Source organism: Hyla sarda, chromosome 6 (assembly GCF_029499605.1).
Source record: "Hyla sarda isolate aHylSar1 chromosome 6, aHylSar1.hap1, whole genome shotgun sequence".
NCBI lineage: Eukaryota > Metazoa > Chordata > Amphibia > Anura > Hylidae > Hyla > Hyla sarda.
The window spans coordinates 154,794,404-154,818,030 of record NC_079194.1 but is presented as its reverse complement, the minus strand read 5'-3'; the positions used below and the strand labels follow the sequence as shown (position 1 = coordinate 154,818,030).

The 23,627-nt window shown below is 42.1% G+C and overlaps 1 protein-coding gene across 4 annotated transcripts in view; it reads left to right on the top strand.

The window, feature by feature from the left end:
* LOC130276361 (FH1/FH2 domain-containing protein 1-like) overlaps positions 1-23,627 on the top strand; it is a 148,147-nt gene that overhangs the window by 100,578 nt on the left and 23,942 nt on the right. For 3 of the 4 annotated variants that reach the window (XM_056525613.1, XM_056525614.1, XM_056525615.1), the window contains exons 10-14: positions 4,476-4,852; positions 5,536-5,646; positions 13,770-13,939; positions 14,827-14,970; positions 21,819-22,693. In XM_056525613.1, the coding sequence (XP_056381588.1) occupies positions 4,476-4,852; positions 5,536-5,646; positions 13,770-13,939; positions 14,827-14,970; positions 21,819-22,693 (1,677 nt within the window). The remainder of the gene's footprint in view (positions 1-4,475; positions 4,853-5,535; positions 5,647-13,769; positions 13,940-14,826; positions 14,971-21,818; positions 22,694-23,627) is intronic. The other variant, XM_056525616.1, reaches the window with a different exon arrangement.

Below are 23,627 nucleotides of genomic sequence, written 5' to 3'. Positions count from 1 at the left end.
AGCTGCTGACATATATCACAGAAAAATGTTTAGCTTTTAGGTGTTTTAGCAAAATATGCCGGTGTGGTTTTTCATCCTCTGAACATACAAAAGCATGATCCCAAACAGTGAGCAGAAATCTGCACAATGGGGAAAAATGTAAAAATAAAATAAGTATATTAGAAGATTGCAGGACTAACACTTAATCTTTATTTACTGGAGACTGGACATCCCCTTTTAATATTGGAATGGTTGCTATGGAAGACCAGGGAACATAGCACTATGCACAAGGAAAAGGGATACATCTAATGGTGGCGTTTTACCTTCTTTATGGTTTTACTGATCTCATCAGGATGTTTCTTGTATGCTGTGAGCTGATACCTGGAGGCTGAGTCTGTACTGTACGGACAGGTTTGATGTAGCAATGACATATAACATGACAGTAAGTCATACGGACAGTCGCCTGGAGTCTCGTCACCCTGACAGAAGCTGATTTATTCGGTGACACTGTATCCTAATATTATAAATGGAAGTGAAGTTGCACGATTCCAGGTCATGGATTCTACAGTAGCCTCAGGTTGTGAGCTCAGTGTAAGATTGTTGTCTTACACCCTATAGAGTTATATGGGTTTTGATGATGGATTATGTAGAAAAAAAACCTGATTCCACTCGTACATCCAGGGAAAGCTCTGGGGCTGTAGACATTCTGCTCTTTAGCACTCACTGCTGACTTGTTGAGGATGTCAGGAGTCATGGAGTCAGCTCGCTTCTTTTGCAGTTTGCCAAAAAGGGTGTCTGCAATCTTCAAAACCAAAATCTCCCAGCATTCTCTCCTTGTTCGGTATCTGCATAGAATTTTCTCTGGTTTTCTTTCTAGAAACTCCTCTTTACACCAGGCACTGTACAGTTTTATGATGTAGGAATAATGAAACCGGCTTACCCCCCTTTTCCCACTCATTATGGGTGCTCAAGTATGCCGATATCTAGTCACAAGTTTGTTGGCTGTTTCCAAAGCCGTATAATGAAAGGATATAAAAGAAAGGGGGAGGACAGCGCCTCGTGTAATCCTGTGGGTACAGTGAATTTTTTGTGAGCATCTAAAATGGGGACTCTCACCAGATAGCTCTAGAAAGAAAGCATATCACCCCTACATGTGGGGTATTCTTGGGATTGCAGGACGCAGGTCCAGTAATAAATGTATGAAAGAAAGAAAAAAAAAGAAAGAAAAACTCCAAAGAGTGGCGCTATCCCATGTAAAGTAGGAGTGACTAGTGTAATTAGCACAACCATACTTTATTCAAAAGACAGTCAATATGTACATCCATGAGAAAGACGCGTTTCGGGTACTATCCTACCCTTTTTCAATTGCAGATGTAAGGCATATCCAGTACACGACTTCTATATATATTAAAAAAAGACCGCCAAATGCAGGAAAAAATGGGGCGTGTTTAGCCCAATATAGTACATGGATCAGGAATTAAAACATACATCTATGTATGTTTTAATTCTTGATGCATGTACTACACTGGGCTAACCACGCCCCATTTTTTCCTGCATTTGGCAGTCTTTTTTGAATATATATATATATGCAAAGATGTGATGGAGCAGCACTCCTAGAATGATGAAGAGACAGGAGGGTACAAGCAGATAAAATAACCCGGTCCCAGGTATTGGATACAGCATAGAAAAGGATTCTGCAGCACTCCAGATCATGCGGTGAAAAAAAATGAGGTTTATTCCATCAAACAAATGCGACATGCTTGAAAATGGTCGCAACTGGCGACCGAAACGTCGCATTTGTTTGATGGAATAAACCTCATTTTTTTCACCGCATGATCTGGAGTGCTGCTGAATCATTTTCTATGCTATATATATATATAGATAGATAGATAGATAGAGCAGGAAAGCAGCACTCCAGGGTAAGAAAAGGTGCTCGGGTGCCTACTGTGTCGGGTCTAGGTTGGGGACCCCTCCAAACACAGAAAAATTAAATAGACAGTGGCACACCAGGTGTCAACAACAAAAATTGTGATTTCTTCCAAAGACGTGTAGGCAACGTTTCAGCTGGCTCACCCAGCCATTTTCAAGCCTTCTTGCTCATGGATGTACATGTTGACGCGTCTTGCTCATGGATGTACATGTTGACGCGTCTTGCTCATGGATGTACATGTTGACGCGTCTTGCTCATGGATGTACATGTTGACGCGTGTTGCTCATGGATTTACATGTTGACTGTCTTTTGAATAAAGTACAGTTGTGCTAATTACACTAGTCACTCCTACTTTACATGGGATAGCGCCACTCTTTGGAGTTATTCTTTGTTTCTTTCTTCTATATGTTACCAAAGCCAACCAACAGAACCATGACTGCAGCTCTGAGGTATAATGCTATACCTATTCTGTAATGTTTTGCCAGCAAGGCTAAAATGACCTTTGCTTTCTTCCCATATTTGCTCTTTGCTGGGTGGTTCCCACTCTCTACAAATATTTCTTCCTGTCATGTACTTCTATCTTGGTAAGTACCTGACATCTATGTGTCACCAATGGCAACTCAAGAAGAGACTTTTATAATAGTGGATTATTCCTTGCATTCACCGATAAGGACTTTGAGTGTTATTTATATAGTCTCTTTACTAATCAAATAACACAGAAGTTATTATTCATCATAAATGCTGCAGGCTCACAGGGAATTGCGTTTCGTGAGTCACTATTAGGCGTCTGTGTACTTTTTCATTAGAATTGTTGCACACTTGTTATCTTGAGTGCAAATTCTCCGTGATACTATACAAGACAGGAATCGGCAATGTTATAATGTTTTATTGTGTAGTGACATTTTATCACTACTGAAGGCAGCACCACGTACAGAGTATAACTACAGTGTAGTGACCAGGCAGCCATGGGATTGACTTGCATTATAATACCTCCATTCAGGATACATAAGGTTGTTACAGCTCCACTCCTTCTGTTAGTATTTCTGATCAGACACGTTTTAATGTATTCTGCTGTTCTTTGTGAGGGAACCATCAGAAATCCAGTTTTATGGCATATAAGGCTAGGTTTGCCCTGCATTTCAGTAGTATTTTAGAAGTGTACAGTGGTCCCTCAAGTTACAATATTAATCGGTTCCAGGACGACCATTGTATGTTGAAACCATTGTATGTTGAGACCAGAACTCTATGGAAACCTGGTAATTGGTTCTGAAGCCACCAAAATGTCATCCAAAAAAAGGAAAAAGTGAGGATTAAAGCAAAAATAAGTATATAGCTAAAAAAGATAAAGCAAGTCCTTAAATATAAAAGTAAGAAAGATCTGCTGGGAGCTGTAATCACTGTCTATGTCAGTGTTTCCCATCCAGGGTGCCTTCAGTTGTTGCAAAACTACAACTCCCAGCATGCCCGGACAGCCAAAGGCTGTCCGGGCATGCTGGGAGTTGTAGTTTTGCAACAGCTGAAGGAACCCTAGTTGGGAAACGCTGGTCTATGTAGAGGACAGGAGCCTTTTCAGGGTCCTGTACAGTACACATTGTTCTGAAAAAGTAACATGGAGTCGCCCTCACCTGGTGTCCAAAGGAGCAGTTATCCCTGGTACAAGTAAAGAGTAAAGAACATGTAATTCCTCCCTGTACTGTAGGGGGTGCTGCCAGACACAGTCAGTGCATACACTTCAGTAATACAGGAGTTTTACCAGTAAAATGCCCATTCTGATTGGTCAGTTCTTCCAGCCATTGACAGGTATCACAGATCTGGACTGTCTGTACATTGTATGTGGAGTCTGGTTTCAAGTTACAATGGTCGAGAAACTATTGTATGTTGAGGCCATTTTAAGTTGAGGGATCACTGTACATTGGGATACCAACAAAAAGGCCAAAGTAAAGCATGGTGCCTACTGAATTTGATGGACGTAACGTAGTGTATTAGTGACCACGAATGGTCCATTTCTGAGTCTCACATTGAAAAAGTATACATTTTAGAAATGGAGCTAACGTAGTCACTAGGTAACTACATTCAGTCCATTGAATTCAGTAGGCGCACGGGGAGTATGCTGTGGTATATGCCAGCATCTCGCTGTATACCTCCAAAACACAGTGTAAATTGATATGCAAATATTCATTGTTTATATGTAAAGGCTGAAACCAGTACTGGCCTGGTTCTTCTTCACAGCTGCAGGGTACGGTAAAGTGCATCAGAGCCATCGCAGCCCTGTTAGCCGCTATTAATACGAATTCCAAAACCTAGTGATAGGACTGGGAATCAAGTATTTAGTAATGTGACTTAACTCTCACATTGATCCCTGTTTTCAGTGAGACTCACAATCTAAATTTCTAGCAAATCTATCAGTATGTCTTTAGACTATGGGATTGGAACCTTTGCAAACCTTAGGAAACACACAAACTCCATACGTCTCTGTGCTCCTACACCTTATACTTTGCAAGTGTTATGCGCAATTTCTGATATACCTTTAATAATTATTATTGGTGACCTTCTGTGTTTGGTGCAGAGTGCTTTAAGAATGGAGGATGATGACAACGAGGACTCGTCTAGCTGTTCCCGCAAGGATCGTAGGAAAAATTCCCTGGGGGTAGAAGAGGTTCGGCGCTCAAGACGCTCCCTGGGCAACAGTGCAGAAGTATGGGCAAAGATCAACAACAACACCACCACCACCACCACTACGACAATAAAAACCCCTATTGAGAACAGCATTAACCTGCAAAATGCGGCTAAACCATGTACAGTGCAGAAGCCAACATTATGCATTGTGCCACCTTCTCCACCAAAACAGCCGCCATTTGAGAAGGTGGAACCTCCCAGCCCTCCAAGCTGTATCAGGGAACAGAAAGTGGAGCTGCCAAACCCTGAAGTGACAAGCAGTAAGCAGTAAGTGCAAGTATGCAACAAATTCATCAGAGTAGTTAAAAATCTTAACCTGGAAAAATTTAACAATGGAGGTGCAGAAGTAGCAATTGTAGCTGGACTTTTTCACCTGAGGGGGCACTAGAACCACTCTGCCACATAAGAAGCAAGCAGTGGCCATTCATTGTTTGGGAACCCTGGTACAATTGTTGCATTAGACAGGACAATACATGTGTCGTAATGGAGGCATTATTATATTTTATGAGTGTATGATTTGTGCTGCTTTGGTGCCCCCTTGTGGTAATATGGGCTTCCATCTGAGTGGATTTTGGCACTGCTGTTGGCATTGTTCAATTAATAATTCTTTTTTTTATATAGTGTACACAGATTCCACAGCACTGTACACTCAAATTGGTTCTTGTCCCCATTGGGGCTCACAATCTAAATTCACCTGTCAGTATTTTTGTGTGTGTAGAAGGAAACCAGAGAACCTGGAAGAAACCCACACAAACCCAGGGAGAACATACAAACTCTTAGCAGGCGACAGTGCTAACCACTCTAAATTCACACACATCACATTATCTGTGTGTATTTGTATAATCAGTTACATTATGATTAGCAATATTACTTCTTATATTACTGTTACATGCTGTTTATTGTGCCTACTGGACAGGTCATGACCAAACATCTTTGTTCTTCTTGTATAGGTCAAGCCCTGAGAGCAATGGCACACACAGCAGCGCTGCCAATATCTCCTTGTCCAGATCTGCACCAGAGGTGGACAAGGCCTCTGTAGTCAGTGACCGGAGCATATTCAAGTAAGTAGGCCATGACTATAGTGTAACCTCTGCAGGTGACCTCCTTTTAGCAGGGAGACATAAGAAAGCGCTGCATATAAAGCCTCAGATCTTATTGGAAAGTTGCCTCAGTCTCACCTGTTGAAAAAAAATATTTAGTTGGCCACACTTCTAGTCACGTAATATGGAATGTTCTGCCACTATATAATGGAATTAGAGGGCTGCACGCCAAACCCCCCCCCCCCCATTCCTGATCCAACCAGCCCTAAAAGAACGATCCCCCCCCCCCCCCCCCCCCTGATCACAATCAACGGACAGACGGTGTTTTCTTCACTACATCGGCACTGCAGGGTTCTGAACATTTATGTTCAGGACGTCCGCTTCAGGTTACATAAGAAAAGTATGATTCCCTAGAAAAAAAAAGTTACTACTAACAAGTTTTGATTGGTTGTATTCTCAGTGCTGAGACTCTCACCGGTCGCGAGATATAGCTTGGTGAAGTGCGCAGCAGTAGACCACTTCACTCCTGGATCGGCGCTCAGCCCATCTGATTAAAGGTGACTGCTCTATAGACTAGAAAGGAGCCGGCACCTGCAATCAAGATGGGCTGAGCACTCTCCTTCACGGCACCCCAGCAGTCCCCAGGAAGGGGGTGTGCCGACTTTTGCAGGAGGCCGTGGCCGACACGCCCCCTCTATGCATTCCATAGAGATACATGGAGGGGGGCATGCCGCTGCTTCATGCGGGGGTCATCATGCCCCCTTCCTGGGGACTGCTGGGGTGCCGTGACAGAGATTGCGGGGGTCCCAGCGGTCAAACTCCCCACTATCTAAAACATATCCCCTATTCTTATGATAGGGGATACATTTTATTGCTCTGGAGTACTTCTTTAAATAGTTTTTTGTTTCCTGGTATTATTACAGTTCAGGAACATATGTCTGATTGTAGTCTTCTGTTTTTTTGCCATTGTAAAGTATTTGGTTTCTCTAGTTATGCTGCATTCAGAGGTCTGTGTACTGCTGTTAAAAAGATACAATGGAAGTCCATAGAGTTTCATAGATCTCTTGTCCACTCTGCGGCTGTGTAACGTGTCTACTGATACTGACAGCTGATGGGAACCTTAGATTCTGGTGGCTTGTAAGGCTGTAAAATGCTTGCAGTCGGCTCTTGTATAGTTCTCAGAAAGGGGGTTGGGAGTGAAGAGGGGGAAACCTTTTGTCTTGTACTTGTTACCATAGTAGTGGCCAGAGCTTTCTCCACAGGCCTCTCTATTCAGGACCTCGTCCTGTTCCTGCAGACATGATGTGAAGGTGAGTCCTTCTACATTTAGGGGAGATGAGCTCCTGAATGTGTGAGGCTTGGGAACTTGCATGAATTCACGGAATAGGAGAAGCATCTATGTAGAGGGGTGCAGCGCTGGTCCCTACTCTGGGATTACAAGTGCAGATCAATGGCCATTGTGAAGAAATCCCGCAGAACAAAAAAGAAACAAGCTTAGGAGTGCAGAGCATTGGAGTAGAGTGAGGAGGTGGGGGCGTACATGCAGCTCTCCCTGGGTGGGCAACACTAAGGAATGAGGGTACCCAGTCCGCCATTACCATTAGAGAGATGGCTGTCCGCTGTATCCTTATCTTCCATAGACTATAATAAAGGATGAGCAGCAAACCCAGCCACCTCTCAGTCTCTTAATTCATAGGGGTCCCAGTGGTCCTACTTGGCAATTGAGGCATCCTTTTAGAGTGGGAAACCCTGTAAGTCTCTTCTTTTGATGTTTTCTGTAAATAAAGCATTAATCTTTGTAAAAAGCAAAGTTCTGCAACTTCTCCCGATTTTAAATAGTTATGCTTCTTGTCTGTGAATAGAAACATCTTTGTTTACAGCCATAGGCTAGGCTAGTGTTTGCTGGAGGCAATCAAGGTGCCTCCAGCTGTTGCAAAACTGAAACTCCAAGGATTTCCGGACTGCCAAAGGACAGTAGTTGTAGTTTTGCAACAGCTGGAGGCACAGTGGTTGGAAAACACTGGGCTAGACTCATTGATTCCATCCTGCTGCAGGTGTCCTACAATTCTTTGTAGTTTAACAATCCATAGTTTGTCATAATGTATCAGTGCAGGTAAAATGTACCGTAAAAGTCTAGAATCCCAGAGGAAGGGGTAGACTGGATACATATGCAGCATATGATTGGATATGAGATATAAAGGTCACAGCTAGTTTCCGAATGTTCTCATCTGCTGAAAGTAAGTAAAGATTGTAAGGACTTCTGGCTATTCAAGTGTTAAGCTCTATTTATATAAAATCAGTATCTTGGTCTGGCGGTCTATACTATTCTCTTCTGTATCTCCTAACTTTAAACCTTCTCTTTCTAGAATGAACCAAACAGATGCTGTTTGGTAAGTGTCTGGTGCTGCACGGACAGTGAGTGCCTCTTCCCTCACCTTAACCGTTGCATTGCTGTTATCTGTTTCCATACTAGCAGCCTCTTAAGTGACAATAAGATCTTAAAGGCTCATTTTGCAGTGTTCTGTTTATGGATTCGATGACGTGTGTGAATGACATTATAATTCTGTGTCAGTGATTATAACCTGAGCCACCGTCTGATGTGTGTTTTGGACTTCTGTTGTGTCATAATTCAGCTTCTTTCCTGCATTAACCCTCTTCTGACCTGTTTTTCATCTTTCACAAGAAAACTGCTAGGAATCGCCCCTTTCCCACCCTAAAATGCCTTAAGACATTTAATGGTTTATCCAGTGGCAGAGAATTTTTTTTTTTTTTTTGGCTGGAGTATTTATAACATGTAATTTAATTGAAATTACTTCTAAACGTTATTGTTGCATTCTGCAGTGATATTCCGCTTTCAGTGCCCCTCTCCTAGTCCCAGCAGCACCACTTTTGCTTTTATGGTGACAAAGACAGAGAGATTCCCCATTCTCACTCTGTCGGGGTTATGATGAAGAGAGCTGGCCATCTGGTTCAGTCCATTAGCTAAGGCACCCCCTCTTCTCAGTGCCATGATAGGTAAGGTGACCCCCTTAATCTTATCACCAACACTGTGAGTGGGGAAAAAGCCTACTGTTTGTGTCAGAACATAGAAGTGGAGCCCTGGGAGCAGAAAAGGGGAGCTAAAACTAGGACATCACTGCAGAATTGGAGCAATAAAGTATGTAGTGAGCTAAAAAAAAATTTACATGTGATAAACAAAAAATATTTTTCTGATGTTGGATGACTACTTTGCTGTAGTGGTCCTTAATCGAAGAGCATTTCTATGTTGTCAAATAGTGTTACATTTTATGTAGCTGTTCTTGAGAAATCAAGATAACAACCAATATGGCCACTATTACCACTCCTAAAGTGGTCTAACTCCTTGCCCTATCCCTTAAAGATACCTGTTAGACTGTATTCACGCTTTGCCATTTCTCCTCTTTTCTGTTATTCTGTCTAATGTAGAATACATTTCACTATGAAAATTGTCAGCATGCAGGTGACCTGCTGCGGCATCATATAGAAACAATGCACATTTTCTGTAATCGTATAATTTTGCTACAACTCCTGATGATGCCATGTCACAATGGATCTATAGCCCACTACTTGTAGTAGGTCTTCCTGTGTTAATGTGGCAATGAGAGTACTAAAGAGACAGTCATGACAGATCTATGAACAGCAGCTTGTTGGTGGTTCGGTTGGTTGCTCATACAGCTCACACATAGGGGTCATTTTACACACAGCTTTTTATGGCAGTTTTTCAATGTGTTTTAAGACAGAAATGGGTCCATCAAGGAGTATAGGTTTTTCCTTTACATTTCCCATTTCTTTTGAATCCCCCTATAGCTTTGGATAATAAAAAGTAACTGCCAAAGAATGCTGTATGTGATCCCCCCTCAAGTAACAAGATCTTACACAGATGCTAGAGTTTACATTTCCCAAGTCTATTAAATATACTGTAGAGTATTTATTTTTATTTTATTATATATATATATATATATATATATATTTTTTTTTTTTTTTTTTAAACCTAGCCATAAAGAATGTATTTTTGGACACCTGTACCATCAGAAGTAAAAACATGTAAATGTCACTTTGAAAATATCCCTTCCTATGGTGAAGAAGTCCCCATCATTATTGGGAAGGTGCATGATCCAGTTACTGATCCATTAACACAGTGTGTGGCATGCCGAGTGTCACCTGTCCATTACATGCTGATAACCCATTCTTCCTGCAGGGAGGACAAGAATAATCATGGGTATGGGGACAAACCCATCCTGAAAAAGTTCCAGTAAGTATTTACTGAAGGCTAAAAATGAAGTAATAACCAGCACCTATACAGGAAGGAGACAGCCATGTTAGACCGGCTGTATCCATGCAACAGTTCTTAGATTTAATTCTCTCAGTTTATGACCGGTTTTGTACTCCAGGTTCACTCTGATGCTCATAAGACCCATAGTTTCATATTAGGACAGTATATTATTTGTTTTCTTCAGTGTGTGCCATAAAAGCACAGCTGTGACCCTTTCACGGTGTAGGCTATTATTTTTTTGGCCAAAAAACAGTGCAGAGTTAGTACTTTAATGATTGTTAATGTTTATGTGGTTAGTAATAAGTAGTTGTAGAAAAAGGATTGCGGGAGGCACTCACCATACTTGAAAAGATGTGGCAAATCTTTATTCTTCATAAACGTGCATTAAAAAGACAGCATGGCCAGGTAGAGACATAGCAGACCGGGCTTGGTAACAAGTAGTATTGAGGCCGGGTTAACACATTGCAGGCATTGTGTAACCAAAAGTTTACTAACTGGTTTTACCACAAATCAGGATAGTTTTTATATTAATGGTTAAAGGGGTACTCTGCCGGAAAACATCTTATCCCGTATCCAAGGGATAGGGTATAAGATGTCTAATTGTAGAAATCGCGCCGCTGGGGACCCTTGCGATCTCCGATGCAGCACCCCAGTCATCCTGTGCACTGAGCGAACTCCACTCCGTTCTGGATAACAGGCGACTACAGCCGCCATGCCCCCTCCATTCATGTCTATGAGAGGAGGCGTGCCAGCTACATACTAGCCATTATGTCCCCTCACATAGACATGAGTGGGGACGCTACCGCTGCCTGCCCGGAGATCGTGGGGGTCCCCAGCGGCGGGACCCCCGTGATCACACATCCTTTGGATAGGGGATAAGGCAGAGTACCCCTTTAATGGCCACATCGTAAATAGCAGTTTTATCTTGGCCACAATGTGTGAACCCAGAATTAAGGGGCTACTCTGCTAATTTCATTACTTATCCCATACCCTCTAGTACAGCGCTCGTGTATCTGATTCTACCATATAGATGCATGATGGGAGTGTGTAAACCCTGCACGAGGAGAGCCAGGGGGCCCCAGCAGTCGGGGCCCTTCACTTAGACACTTATCCCCTATCCTGTGGATAGGGGTTAAGAAGTAAAATAGCAGAGTATCCCTTTATTGTTACTACTATCTGGCTGGAGGTAATTGATTATTGCAGCAATAACTAGACATTGGTGTAACTTATTTAATGTTTTCCAGACAGAAAATTATTGTTATATTTCATGTTCAACAGATTTATTATGCTTTGCTTGTGCGCCAAAAAAAAATAAAAAATATTTCCCTGACTCCTTACTCAATATTACATATAGTCTTTTCCCCCACAACTGTGGACGTTCCTACTTAGGAGTTCATGTTTCGGACAGATTTTTGAAGCTTGTGAACACATTTTTGTCTGGAATTTTTGGTGCACAATCCACTGAACTAGATCTGGTGTTTAAAAAGCCAACTTTAGGCATATTTGAGTAATAATTATAAAAACAAAATTGACATAACAATGATTCAGAAATAAGGATAGTAATTTTTCTTGTGTGGGAGAGCATGCAGTAGGATTTCTCCCTCAAGAGCAAAAGGTGCGCCACCTTCTGATCTTAAGCTGGGCTCCTAGTAATACAGCCTTGGGTCCAGTTTGATCTTAGCAGGAGGAATGTTATATACCTCCTACCCAAACACCAAGTAAGTAGTTAAGTATCGGTGCATAGCATTGCCACTTCACTGCTCTGGCCTTTATAGCAGATTTTCTTCACCTGTAATGCCCATGCTGTGAAATTTTGTCTGGATGGGTACCCCTTCATTTAGTTGAAACGTGTTACCAGGCTGATCATCTGCAACCTATGGCATCCATCTCTTACTTTAATAGGTGGCAGACCGCTTTTTGTCTGCAGCCTATAAGTGACCTTTACAGCCAACAGGTTGACTTTTGACCTGCTGACAGTAGATGCACTGCACTCATGCCAACTAGACCTAGAATTTATCGTAGGATTTTTATTTTTATTTTTTTATTAGCAAAAGACTCATTGCTATTTTCAACATTAGGTAAATACTGGTTGTCAGGGGAATCATCTTTAAAAAAAAATGAAACTTTTAAATATTGGCTACCAGTGGCTACAGAGGGTCATTATTGTCAGTAACAAGGAGTCTTTGTTATTTGCTACACGTGTCATTATTACAGGCTAGAGGGGACATGTATTCTGACTGCAGAGAGGGTGATTAATACTGGCAATAGTGGGGCATATTACCAACAGAACCAATAGACAAATTTTATTTGCACGACAGGAGAACTTTTTGACATACAAATGGTCTGGTGCACGATCCAACCAGATAAATTTATCAAAGTTATTACACGCAGTTAATAAATTTGTCTGGAGCAAAAAGTAGTGTTTCAGAAATAGCACAAAGTACTTCTCCAACAGTATTGGTAAATCCCCCCCCCCCCCCCCCCCCCCACTCTTTTTTGGCAAGCAAAATAGCGGCCTATACTGCAAGACAATGTCAAAGCTGTGATTTTATGGTGAAAACTGTGCAGAAAAAACTAATCTATACTCTTCTGGTATAAAATTGTGATCCAAGAGCACAAAACTCAGGAGAGACTGAAAACACTGTTAAGGATGTATTCACACTTAAAGTATCCTGCGCATATTTGATGCTTCAGATTTTATGCTGTGTTCAGTCAGTCACATATGCACAGAATACTGTAGGTCTGAATAGACTCTAAACCGGTTTAGTTTGGTGGCGGAAATGGAGTTCATACAGCAAAGGACCTAGGGAGCAATGGTTTTTATTTTTTTCTAGTTATGTCCGTACAGTGCAGGGTTTTTGTGTATTATGAGAGTATTGCTTTAATGACAATCCTACTTATTATCCAGTATCTACAAGTTGGGCAGAGCAATGAGACTGCAATGAGCCTGTATAACATGCTGATGGGGAGGCAGCCCTGTATTATATTATTGGATTCCTTTTATTTTGTGGATCTCAGAAGTGGGGTCTATTGTGCTTTTGAATTCTGCAAAATAAAAGTATGCATTTTGGGTATTGAGGTAATACATTTGACTACAATAGGTCAATTAAAGTAAGTATGTATGGTACCCATTCACTTTAATGGACAAATTGTAGGCTAAACTTGACTACATTTGATATAGGTATACAACTGCATACCTTTTTGCTGGTTTTCACATATAGCCCTATTCATGTGGCAGTCTGGGGTCTAGAATGTTTAACTTACTGACTTGACTTTTTATAAAATCTCTATACATTTGCATATACAGAATATATATATATATATATATATATATATATATATATATATATATTTAAAAGTTTTTAAAAGTATGCTCCCATTCACTAACAAGCAGAGATTATAAAATTGTGAAGAATTGTGACAAGGTTATCACCTAATTATGTGGTCTGCGCTGGCTTTGTCATTTGTCTTGCTGTGCGCCTGCAGGGGGATGTAATTAGCAAATGTGCTGGTCAGTACGCTGAATTAATAATTTTGTGTAAATTTGTTTGCTGAACTGTACTCCAGTTACCCACTAGCGTATGAATGTAAGAATTTTTTTCTGCAGTTTTTTGCGCTATCCAGTGGCTACCTGTCATATGCACCAATTTCTGAAGTGGCGTGCACCACAGGAATTTTGCACAGCATAGGAAAAACACTTGTAGCAAGTTTGTGCAGAAATCTGTGCTCATGATAAATCCACCCCCACCCCCCCCCCTTTTATTTATTTATTTTATATTAAGATTATTTACATGAGACTGGAGTAAGTGAGATCATTCCCATTTACCCATTTCACCCTTCCATGTCATTTCAGAAACCGATTTCTGGAGAATCTGGCAGCCACTGAGTTGGAGAAGATGTCGGCCTTGTCCAAAGGTCGACAGGAAGTGTTGGCAGAGGCTGTACGTGGCCTCGATGATGACGCTTCCTCTGAGCAGCATGCAGACACGGCTGCTGTGGATGAGTTTAGCAGCCAGGAGGATGGTAAGTTATTACACATTATGCATGGCCGGCTGGGTGTTGTTTGCTCAGTAAAGGGAAACTATCTGTTATAGTGGCATGACATTACCTGCAGGAGGCAACTGCTAAGGTAAAACAGTAGGTTCAGTCAGTTCCCAACCCCATTTACAACACTTTTAAATTTGATGGATAAAGGGGCATGCCATTCTGTTAATGCAGTGCAGCACCCCCTGCTGAGCATGACCTGTGCCAGCTATCTGCCAATCATCACTGCTCCAGCTTCTCAAATACCTGGTTAATTAGTTGACATGGAAAGTGTAACATAATTTTTTGCCCATTTAAATGAATAGGTGACCATGTGCTACAAACTCCTATAAGGGACAATGTGGTGGGTGACGTATCGCTGATGGGACAGCCCCTTCAATGAACACATAACACACCTTAGGTCAACTATTTTGTGGGCTGATCTAGTTTGTGGAAAGCTCTGCCTATGTGTATAAACTGGACTGCCCATAAAATAGATTCCAGTGCAGCATGTAGCTCCAGATGCATTTATTTCAGCATCCATTATGGCAGATTGTTTCCCTTAGACCTAATACCGGCATGAGAAGTGTCATGGGATTACCAGCATGATTTCATTGCACGCAAGGAAAATCTCTAGCTTTATGGTGAGCTTGGTTGAAGTGTGACTGCAGTTGCATATTCATATAATCCTTTTTACAACTCCTTCATTCTGCATGAGAATACCTCCTATTGGTACCACCCCTGACTACTATCAATCCACATCCTCTAATGCATGTAATATACATACACCTATAGCCTTTCATGTATTCATGCATGTCTGTTATGCATGGGGGCTTCTGTATGCCTGGGTAAATATGTATAACAACCACCCCCTCTGTTGGACACAGGAAAAGGGGATCTGAGTGAGAAGGAGGAGAAAAATGACAGTGTGAATGAGAAAGAATTATGCTCGGGGTCCAGCGATTCCTCTGCCAGCAGCACTTTGGAGAGAGAGGAAAAAGGAGACCGAGAGGAGCCTGAATCAGAACCAGGCAAGACAACTTACTGCATACCTGAGGCTCTGAGTCTCCAACCAGATAAGACAGGACCAGGCACCGATTGGGGAAATTTGTGTTCTGCTCTTAGGGTCTATTCACACATACAGTATCCTGCGCAGGATGTGAAGCCCCAGGTTCAGTTATTTATTTCACATTGAAATCTGCAGCATCAAATATGTGCAGGATGCTGTACGTGTGAATACACCCTTGAAGTGGATTTTTTGGTTTATATATACACTGCTCAAAAAAATAAAGGGAACACTAAGATAACACGTCCTAGATCTGAATGAATGAACTAATCGTATGAAATACTTTCATCTTTACATAGTTGAATGTGCTGACAACAAAATCACACAAAAATTATCAATGGAAATCAAATTTATCAATCCATGGAGGTCTGGATATGGAGTCACACTCAAAATCAAAGTGGAAATCCACACTACAGGCTGATCCAACTTTGATGTAATGTCCTTAAAACAAGTCAAAATGAGGCTCAGTAGTGTGTGTGGCCTCCACGTGCCCGTATAACCTCCCTACAATGCCTGGGCATTCTCCTGATGAGGTGGCCGCTAACTCCTGGACAGTCTGTGGTGGAATGTGGCGTTGGAGGTTGGGGCGAGACATGATGTCCCAGATGTGCTTAATCGGATTCAGGTCTGGGGAATCGGCGGGCCAGTCCATAGCATTAATGCCTTCCTCTTGCAGGAACAAGATGGAAGAGCGCTCCATAGGGTCAAATTGATTGTTGTGAAAACTCTTACCAGAGGTGGTTGTGTGAACTCACACACAACAATGGTTAGCGTGGGTGAGTATATGGACCTGGTCTGCAGCCTCCCCGACCTTGTGAGACAAAGTAGGTGCTGACTTCCACAGAGCAGTGAGTGAATTGCGGCGCTGACCAGGAAAGGACACGACCAGTGAGTAGAAAGGATTTATTTAAATGCAACGTGTTTCACTGTGCTTGCACGGCTTCCTCAGGCATCTGTGCCTGAGGAAGCCGTGCAAGCGCGGTGAGACGCGTTGCATTTGAATAAATCTTTTCTACTCACTGGACGTATCCTTTCCTGGTCAGCGCCGCAGTTCACTCACTGCTCTGTGGAAGTCAGCACCTACTTTTCCTCTTGCAGTACCTGCTGACACACTCCAGCCACATGAGGTCTAGCATTGTCTTGCATTAGGAGGAACCTAGGGCCAACCGCACCAGCATATGGTCTCACAAAGGGGTCTGAGGAGCTCATCTCGGTACCTAATGGCAGTCAGGCTACCTCTGGCAAGCACATGAAGGAAATGCCACCCTCCACCATTACTGACCCACCGCCAAACCAGTCATGCTGGAGGATGTTGCAGGCAGCTGAACTTTCTCCACGGCGTCTCCAAGCTCTGTCATGTCTTTCACATTTGCTCAGTGTGAACCTGCTTTTATCTGTGAAGAGCACATTGCGCCAGTGGCGAATTTGCCAATCTTGGTGTTCTCTGGCAATTGCCAAACATCCTGCACAGCGTTGGGCTGTAAGCACAACCCCCACCTGTGGATGTCGGGCCCTCATACCACCCTTATGGAGTCTGTTTCTGACCGTTTGAGTGGACACATGCACATTTGTGGCCTGCTGAAGGTCATTTTTCAGGGCTTTGGCAGTGCTCCTCCTGCACCTCCGTGCACAAAGGCAGAGGTAGCGGTCCTGCTGCTGGGTTGTTGCCTACCGCCTCCTCTACGTCTCCTGATGTACTGGCCTGTCTCCTGGTAGCGCCTCCATGCTCTGGACACTACGCTGACAGACACAGCAAACCTTCTTGCCACAGCTCGCATTGATGTGCCATCCTGGATGGTCTGCACTACCTAAGCCACTTGTGTGGGTTGTAGACTCCGTCTCATGCTACCACTAGAGTGAAAGCACTGCCAGCATTCAAAAGTGACCAAAACATCAACCAGGAAGCATAGGAACTGAGAAGTGGTCTGTGGTCACCACCTGCAGAACCACTCCTTTTATTGGGGGTGTCTTGCTAATTGCCTATAATTTCCACCTGCTGTTTGTTCCATTTGCACAACAGCATGTGAAATTGATTGTCAGTCAATATTGCTCCCTGAGTGGACAGTGTGATTTCACAGAAGTGTGATTGACTTGGAGTTACATTATGTTGTTTAAGTGTTCCCTTAATTTTTTTGAGCAGTATATAGGTCCAAATCTTAACATAATGGTTACTAGAGATGAGGGAAGTTACAGTGATTCGATTCGTCACAAACTTCTCGGCTCGGCAGTTGCTGACTTTAGCCTGCATGAATTAGTTCAGCTTTCAGGTGCTCCAGTGGGCTGGAAAAGGTGGAAACAGTCCTAGGAGAGAGTCTCCTGGGACTGTATCCACCTTTTCCAGCCCACTGGAGCACCTGAAAGCTGAACTAATTTATGCAGGAAAAGAAATCAACTGCCGAGCCGAGAAGTTCGTGACAAATCGAATCACTGTAACTTCCCTCATCTCTAATGGATACTCTCTAATAAACCATGTGTTTCATCTCATCATGTCCATAATCTCAGTTTGCTGTTACTGAAAGAAAACGTTTTGGTGTACATCCAGAGGCCGATGTCTGTATAGACCTAGTCATGTTTAATGAGTGATAGGTTCTGTGTACCTCTCAGGCCTAATTTTTCCGCCACGATGTCCCATCACTGTATAACGCCCGTAATGAATTACGGGCATATACGGGTGCAAACGGGCAGTTACAAAACCCCATAGGCTGCAATGCAATTTAATCACGGCCGTCAGGGGTTTTGTAACGGACGGGTTTTGCCGATATAGTGATGGAACTGGTGACGGAAGTTCCTAAAAGGAACTATTTCATAGTGTGAAAGAGGCCTCAGATCCCACAAAAAAAATGAATGTGTTACTACCTAATCCTGACCATGTACATCAAATTTTATGCCTCTATCAACCAAATATATTATAAAAAATCCTCTTTTCATTAGCTCACAGTGTTAGAAATCCTCTCAGGGGAAGATGGCGTGTCCCTTCCTTGTGGTGAGAGGTGATTGGTGTGTCTGCTCATGCGGCTTTGTCCATGACTTATGGACAAACCTGATACTGCTGTGGCACTGGTTAGTGTCCTGGTAGCACTATAACCAAAGGGAATAATGTAAGGTATAACCTAAAAACCTCCAATTATAAATGGCCCTTGGTATATTAACATTCAGTATCAAACTATAATCAAAACAAAACCCCAATAAGGCCGAATCAGATAAAACGTAACCTTTACTGATACATTAAAATCAAATTACAAAAATGTACAATGTTATAAATACAGTAAATGACGATACACACATATATACTGTCCACAGATTATATAGATGTTGACAGAAACTGAAACACCTTAATCAGGGTATAGCAAAAGAGGGTAGGGTACAGGTGACAGTCCCTATTGTCCACCCAGTTACCGTATATACTAGAGTATAAGCCGAGTTTTTCAGCACGATTTTTCGTGCTGAAACGCCCCCCTCGGCTTATACTCGAGTGAACTCTCCACCTGTCAATCCCTTAATCAGTGGTCTTCAACCTGCGGACCTCCAGATGTTGCAAAACTACAACTCCTATGGCTGTCCCGACATGCTGAGAGTTGTAGTTTTGAAACATCTGGAGGTCCGCAGGTTGAAGACCACTGCACGGGCCTTCGTCATCATCCAGATCCCCCACTTTAGTTTTCTACTCACCTCCCCTCGGTGGGAAGGAAGGGTGAGCTGGCCATCTATGCTGCAGGGACCGTCCGGTGGGGAGGGTTAGTCATTCCGGGCTGTACATTTTCACCGGGGGGCCCTCTTCTCCGCTCGCTCCGAGCCGGCCCTGGCTAGTGACGTTGCCTTGACGACGACTCACAGGGACTTTCATGCGCATGAACGTCCCTGTACGTTGTCGTCAAGGCAACGTCACTAGTTCGGGGCCGGCCCGGAGCGGGCGTAGAAGAGGGCCTCCCGGTGAAAGTGTACAGCCCGGAACGTCTAACCCTCCCCACCGAACGGTCCCTGCAGCATAGATGGCCCGGACCAGATCACCCTTCCTTCCCACCGAGGGGAGGGGAGTAGAAAACTAAAGGGGGGGGGTCTGGATGATGACGAAGGCCCGGGCAGTGGTCTTCAACCTGCGGACCTCTAGATGTTTTTAAACTACAACCCCCAGCATGCCCAGACAGCTGATGGCTGTCCGGGCATGCTGGGAGTTGTAGTTTTGCAACATCTAGAGGTCCGCAGGTTGAAGACCACTGAGGGGATTGACAGGCGGTGATGATGAAGGGGGGGGGATGATGACAGGGTGATGATGGCAGGGGTGAAAATAACAGGGTGATGGTGAGGGGGGTGTTAATGACGGGGGTCTGGATGATGACAGGAGGGGGGGATGATGACATGGGGGATGATGTATTTCCCAGGCTTATAGTCGAGTCAATAACTTTTCCTGGGTTTTTGGGGTGAAATTAGGGGCCTCGGCTTATATTCGGGTCGGCTTATACTCGAGTATATACGGTAATGCGATCCCTATCTAGTCTAAATTAACCTTACCTATATTAAAGTGTGGAGGGGTATAGGATAATAATTAATCAAATGAATGGTCTTCAAGATACCAGATAAAATTTCATAACGCTAAATCTCTGACTCCTTCTCCCAACGCATTTCTCTGATACCATTTGAGTTCTTCAGGGATGGAGGAGATATAAATGAAGATACATCCAGTATAAATCAGTGGAGAGCACACAAAATATACAAAGGAACTATAGTGATAGAACATAAAGAGGTAGGTCACATATAGATCAATAATTTACAATTATGTATCAGTAATAGTAGAAGGCATAGATATAGCCAAAAACTTCCTTCATTTACTGTAATTAAATAGATGTAAATCCATGAGGTAGAGGATATATATTGAATAATAAGCTATCCACCCAGTACTCCTAGTATGGCCCAATAGGTTGAATTGATAGGAATTGTTATTCACATGTCCCTTAAAGGGGTACTCCAGTGGAAAACTTTTTTTTTTTTTTTTTTTAAATCAACTGGTTCCAGAAAGTTAAACAGATTTGTAAATTACTTCTATTGAAAAAATCTTAATCCTTCCAGTACTTATTAGCTGCTGAATACTACAGAGGAAATTCTTTTCTTTTTGAAACACAGAGCTCTCTGCTGACATCATGACCACAGTGCTCTCTGCTGACATCTCTGTCCATTTTAAGTATTGTCCAGAGTAGGAGAAAATCCCCATAGCAAACATATGCTGCTCTGGACAGTTCCTAAAATGGACAGAGATGTCAGCAGAGAGCACTGTGGTCATGATGTCAGCAGAGAGCTCTGTGTTCCAAAAAGAAAAGAATTTCCTCTGTAGTATTCAGCCGCTAAGAAGTACTGGAAGGATTAAGATTTTTTAATAGAAGTAATTTACAAATCTGTTTAACTTTCTGGAACCAGATGATTAAAAACAAAAAGTTTGCCACTGGAGTTCCCCTTTAAAAGATGCAATGTCAGAGTGAGTTATAAACACTTTGCACAAGTTTTGTTGATAAGGGATGCTTACAAAAACTGGTAGCGAATATATTCATACATATAGAGCACTCTCTATGATGGTATAAGGTGAGACTTAGAGTTGTAAGAATGATGTAGGGTAATCCTTTGATAGTACATAAGGTAAAGTAGAATAGTCCCTTAATAGTATAGGTGAGATAACAGTTCCCTGATAATAAATAGTATGTAGTGAGGCAGATATAAATTAGGCCATATTCATTGGGAACCCCTCAGGATGTGTGGGACCCGGAGTATAGGGTGCCATACTGATTAATATGGAGTAAAGTACATGGGGTAGATAAGATGTGCTATCATAATAGGAGCATCCCCTTAGATGAAATGCCGGTCCCACCGTTGTGTAGAATCTAAGGATCCTGATTTAGCCTTATTGGTGTTTCTTATTTTGATTATAATTTGATAGTGTCCTGGTAGGTATCAGGAAACCCTAGTGGTGGGGTTCTCAGGGGCCATTTTCTTTATTAAATATATAAAACATTTTAAACAACTATATTACAAAAGTTCTTTGTTGCCCATAGCATCTGATCACAGAAAAGCATTCATTTTTGCAAAATGATTTTATGCTTTATGGAAGACTGGATATTACAACTGTGTAAAATAAAAACTGTCTTTACATAGCAACCAATCAGAGTTTAGGGTTCATTCCTTAAACTGCTCTGGTTAAATGAAAGCCAAGCTATATACATGGTAGAGATATATATATATTTTTTCTTACAAAGCCATTTTTTTGAGAGTGACCTGTATTTTAGTGGCAGTTTTTTTTTTTAAATGTTTTACTATTAAAATTAAAACACTGATACTTCTGAAAAATACACAACAATACACAAACATTTTATTTTCCTGTTTATTTTGGTTTTACTGGGTTATGATGATTGATACAATTTTTGGGTATGTATAACTTTTTTTTACTTTATTTCAATGTTATTGTTATGTGTTTATTATGGCGTTCAACGTCTAGGTTTAATATAGCATGTTGTCTATATCTTCTGTCTTTTATGAACACATCGTCAGTTATGTTTTCTTTTTTTTTTTTCTTTTCTTTAACATAATTAGGCAGGAAGGGAGTAAATGTTTTAACAACTTGTATTAAATGTATATATTTATGTATATATGTATATTTATGTATATATGACAGCTGACTGCATTTTACAGTGTAGTATTTGATCAGTAAATAATGGTCCAGTGATGCAAAATACTGGCATATACGTTAGCTAGCCAGGAGAAATGAAATGTATTTTATAGCAGGACATTTTTTGTGTTTATCACCAACTTTCTTTTTCCTTTGCCCTTTAGCAAGTCCTGGTAGCACCCCTCCTCCAACCACTGACCACAGCAGCTCTAAGAAGTTCATGCTGGACATGTTGTATGCTAAAAAACAGAATGATGCAGATACAGAAATTTTGAATGTAAACAATGCAGCTTCTACCGATCCAGGGAAGCCACCGAGAGACACAAGATCTCTTGCAGCCAGGACGGAAATCTACGAGTCTGAAACTTCTCCCACCAAAGTGCCCATAGAAAACACATCAGACTCTCGGAAAGTTGTGAGGGCTCAGTACAGCATTGATGCAGAAACCAATGCCAAAAACCTGGAAAAGACCCTCATGACCCCCTTTAAAAAACCTGTTGAGACCCTGTGGGAGCAAACTCCACCCCCACCACAGATAGACCTAAAAATTAAAGACTTGGACTTCACAGACTTGTGTGAGGAGGAGGATTTTGATGTCCTTGATTTTGAGGCCACAGAAACCGTTGCACCTTCCCGATTGTCCAATGTAAATCATTCTTCTCCACTGGCCATTTCAGGACTTCCCCTTCCACCCCCTCCTCCACCACCACCACTTGGCAGTTGTCCTGGATTTCCGTTACCCATCCCTCCACCTCCAGGGTGTCCTCCACTCCCACTGGGAAGAAGCCCCCATTTTCCCCCACCCCCTCCTGCACCTCCCAGCTTTAACATCATCACACAGGACTCACAGGACACAACTATAAACAAGAAGAGGAAAACGGTAAAGCTGTTCTGGAAGGAGGTAAAGGAGACTGACTGCAACAGTCGGGGGAAGTTTGGCAAAGGCACTTTGTGGGAGTCACTAGACAAGGTCACTGTGGACACTGAGAAACTTGAACATCTTTTTGAGTCTAAAGCCAAAGAACTAATTTCTTCCAAGGTGAATAAGTCTTAAGTTTGCTATATACGAATTTTAAAACCATTCTGGAGTGATTTTCAACTATCATAATAGTATATTTCTCTCTTGGTCTGAAACCTGGGTAATTCTGACAGAATGGTTGCTGCCTGATTGCTCCTAATAATAAGATTGTGGTTCTCAGGCAACCAGACTAATATATATATATATATATATATATATATATATATATATATATATATTCTTGATTACACGCAGATATCAAATCACAACAGTTTTAAAAAAGGAATATCAGTCGCACATCATGAGAAAAAAAAAAGCTGGCATCAAATCACTGAAAATGGCTTAAAGGCTTTAAAAAAAAAAAAAAAGTATGGCTAAGTAAATGGTTCTTATGTCTGCATAAATGAAATAAGTATTGAATAAATACTGCATGTTTCCACGTGTATTACATAAAGTTCATAGTATAATAATCTATAAGAGTACTGCCTAAATAGTAAAACATAAAAGTGGCAAAACTTGCAAAAAGTAAACAGTGGTGGTAGTGTGAGGTTCAGGATGACTCCACCCTGACGTGTGGAGTTTCAGTACGCAACCTTTCTCCTGTGGTACCGGAAGTTGCGATGGATTGGTGTCATCCTGGGCCTCATGCTCCCACTACTGTTCACTTTTTTGGTATATAATCCATCCCCCTCTGTATTTTTTTTTACACATTTATGTTCTGTAATTTACGTAGCACTCCTATAGATTACCGTATATACTCGAGTATAAGCCAACCCGAATATAAGCCGAGGCCCCTAATTCCACCCCAAAAACCTAGGAAAAGTTATTGACTCGACTATAAGCCTAGGGTGGGAAATACATCATCCCCCCCCCATGTCATCCCCCCCCCCCCTGTCATCATCCAGACCCCCGTCATTAACACCCCATCATTAACACCCCTGTCATTAACACCCCC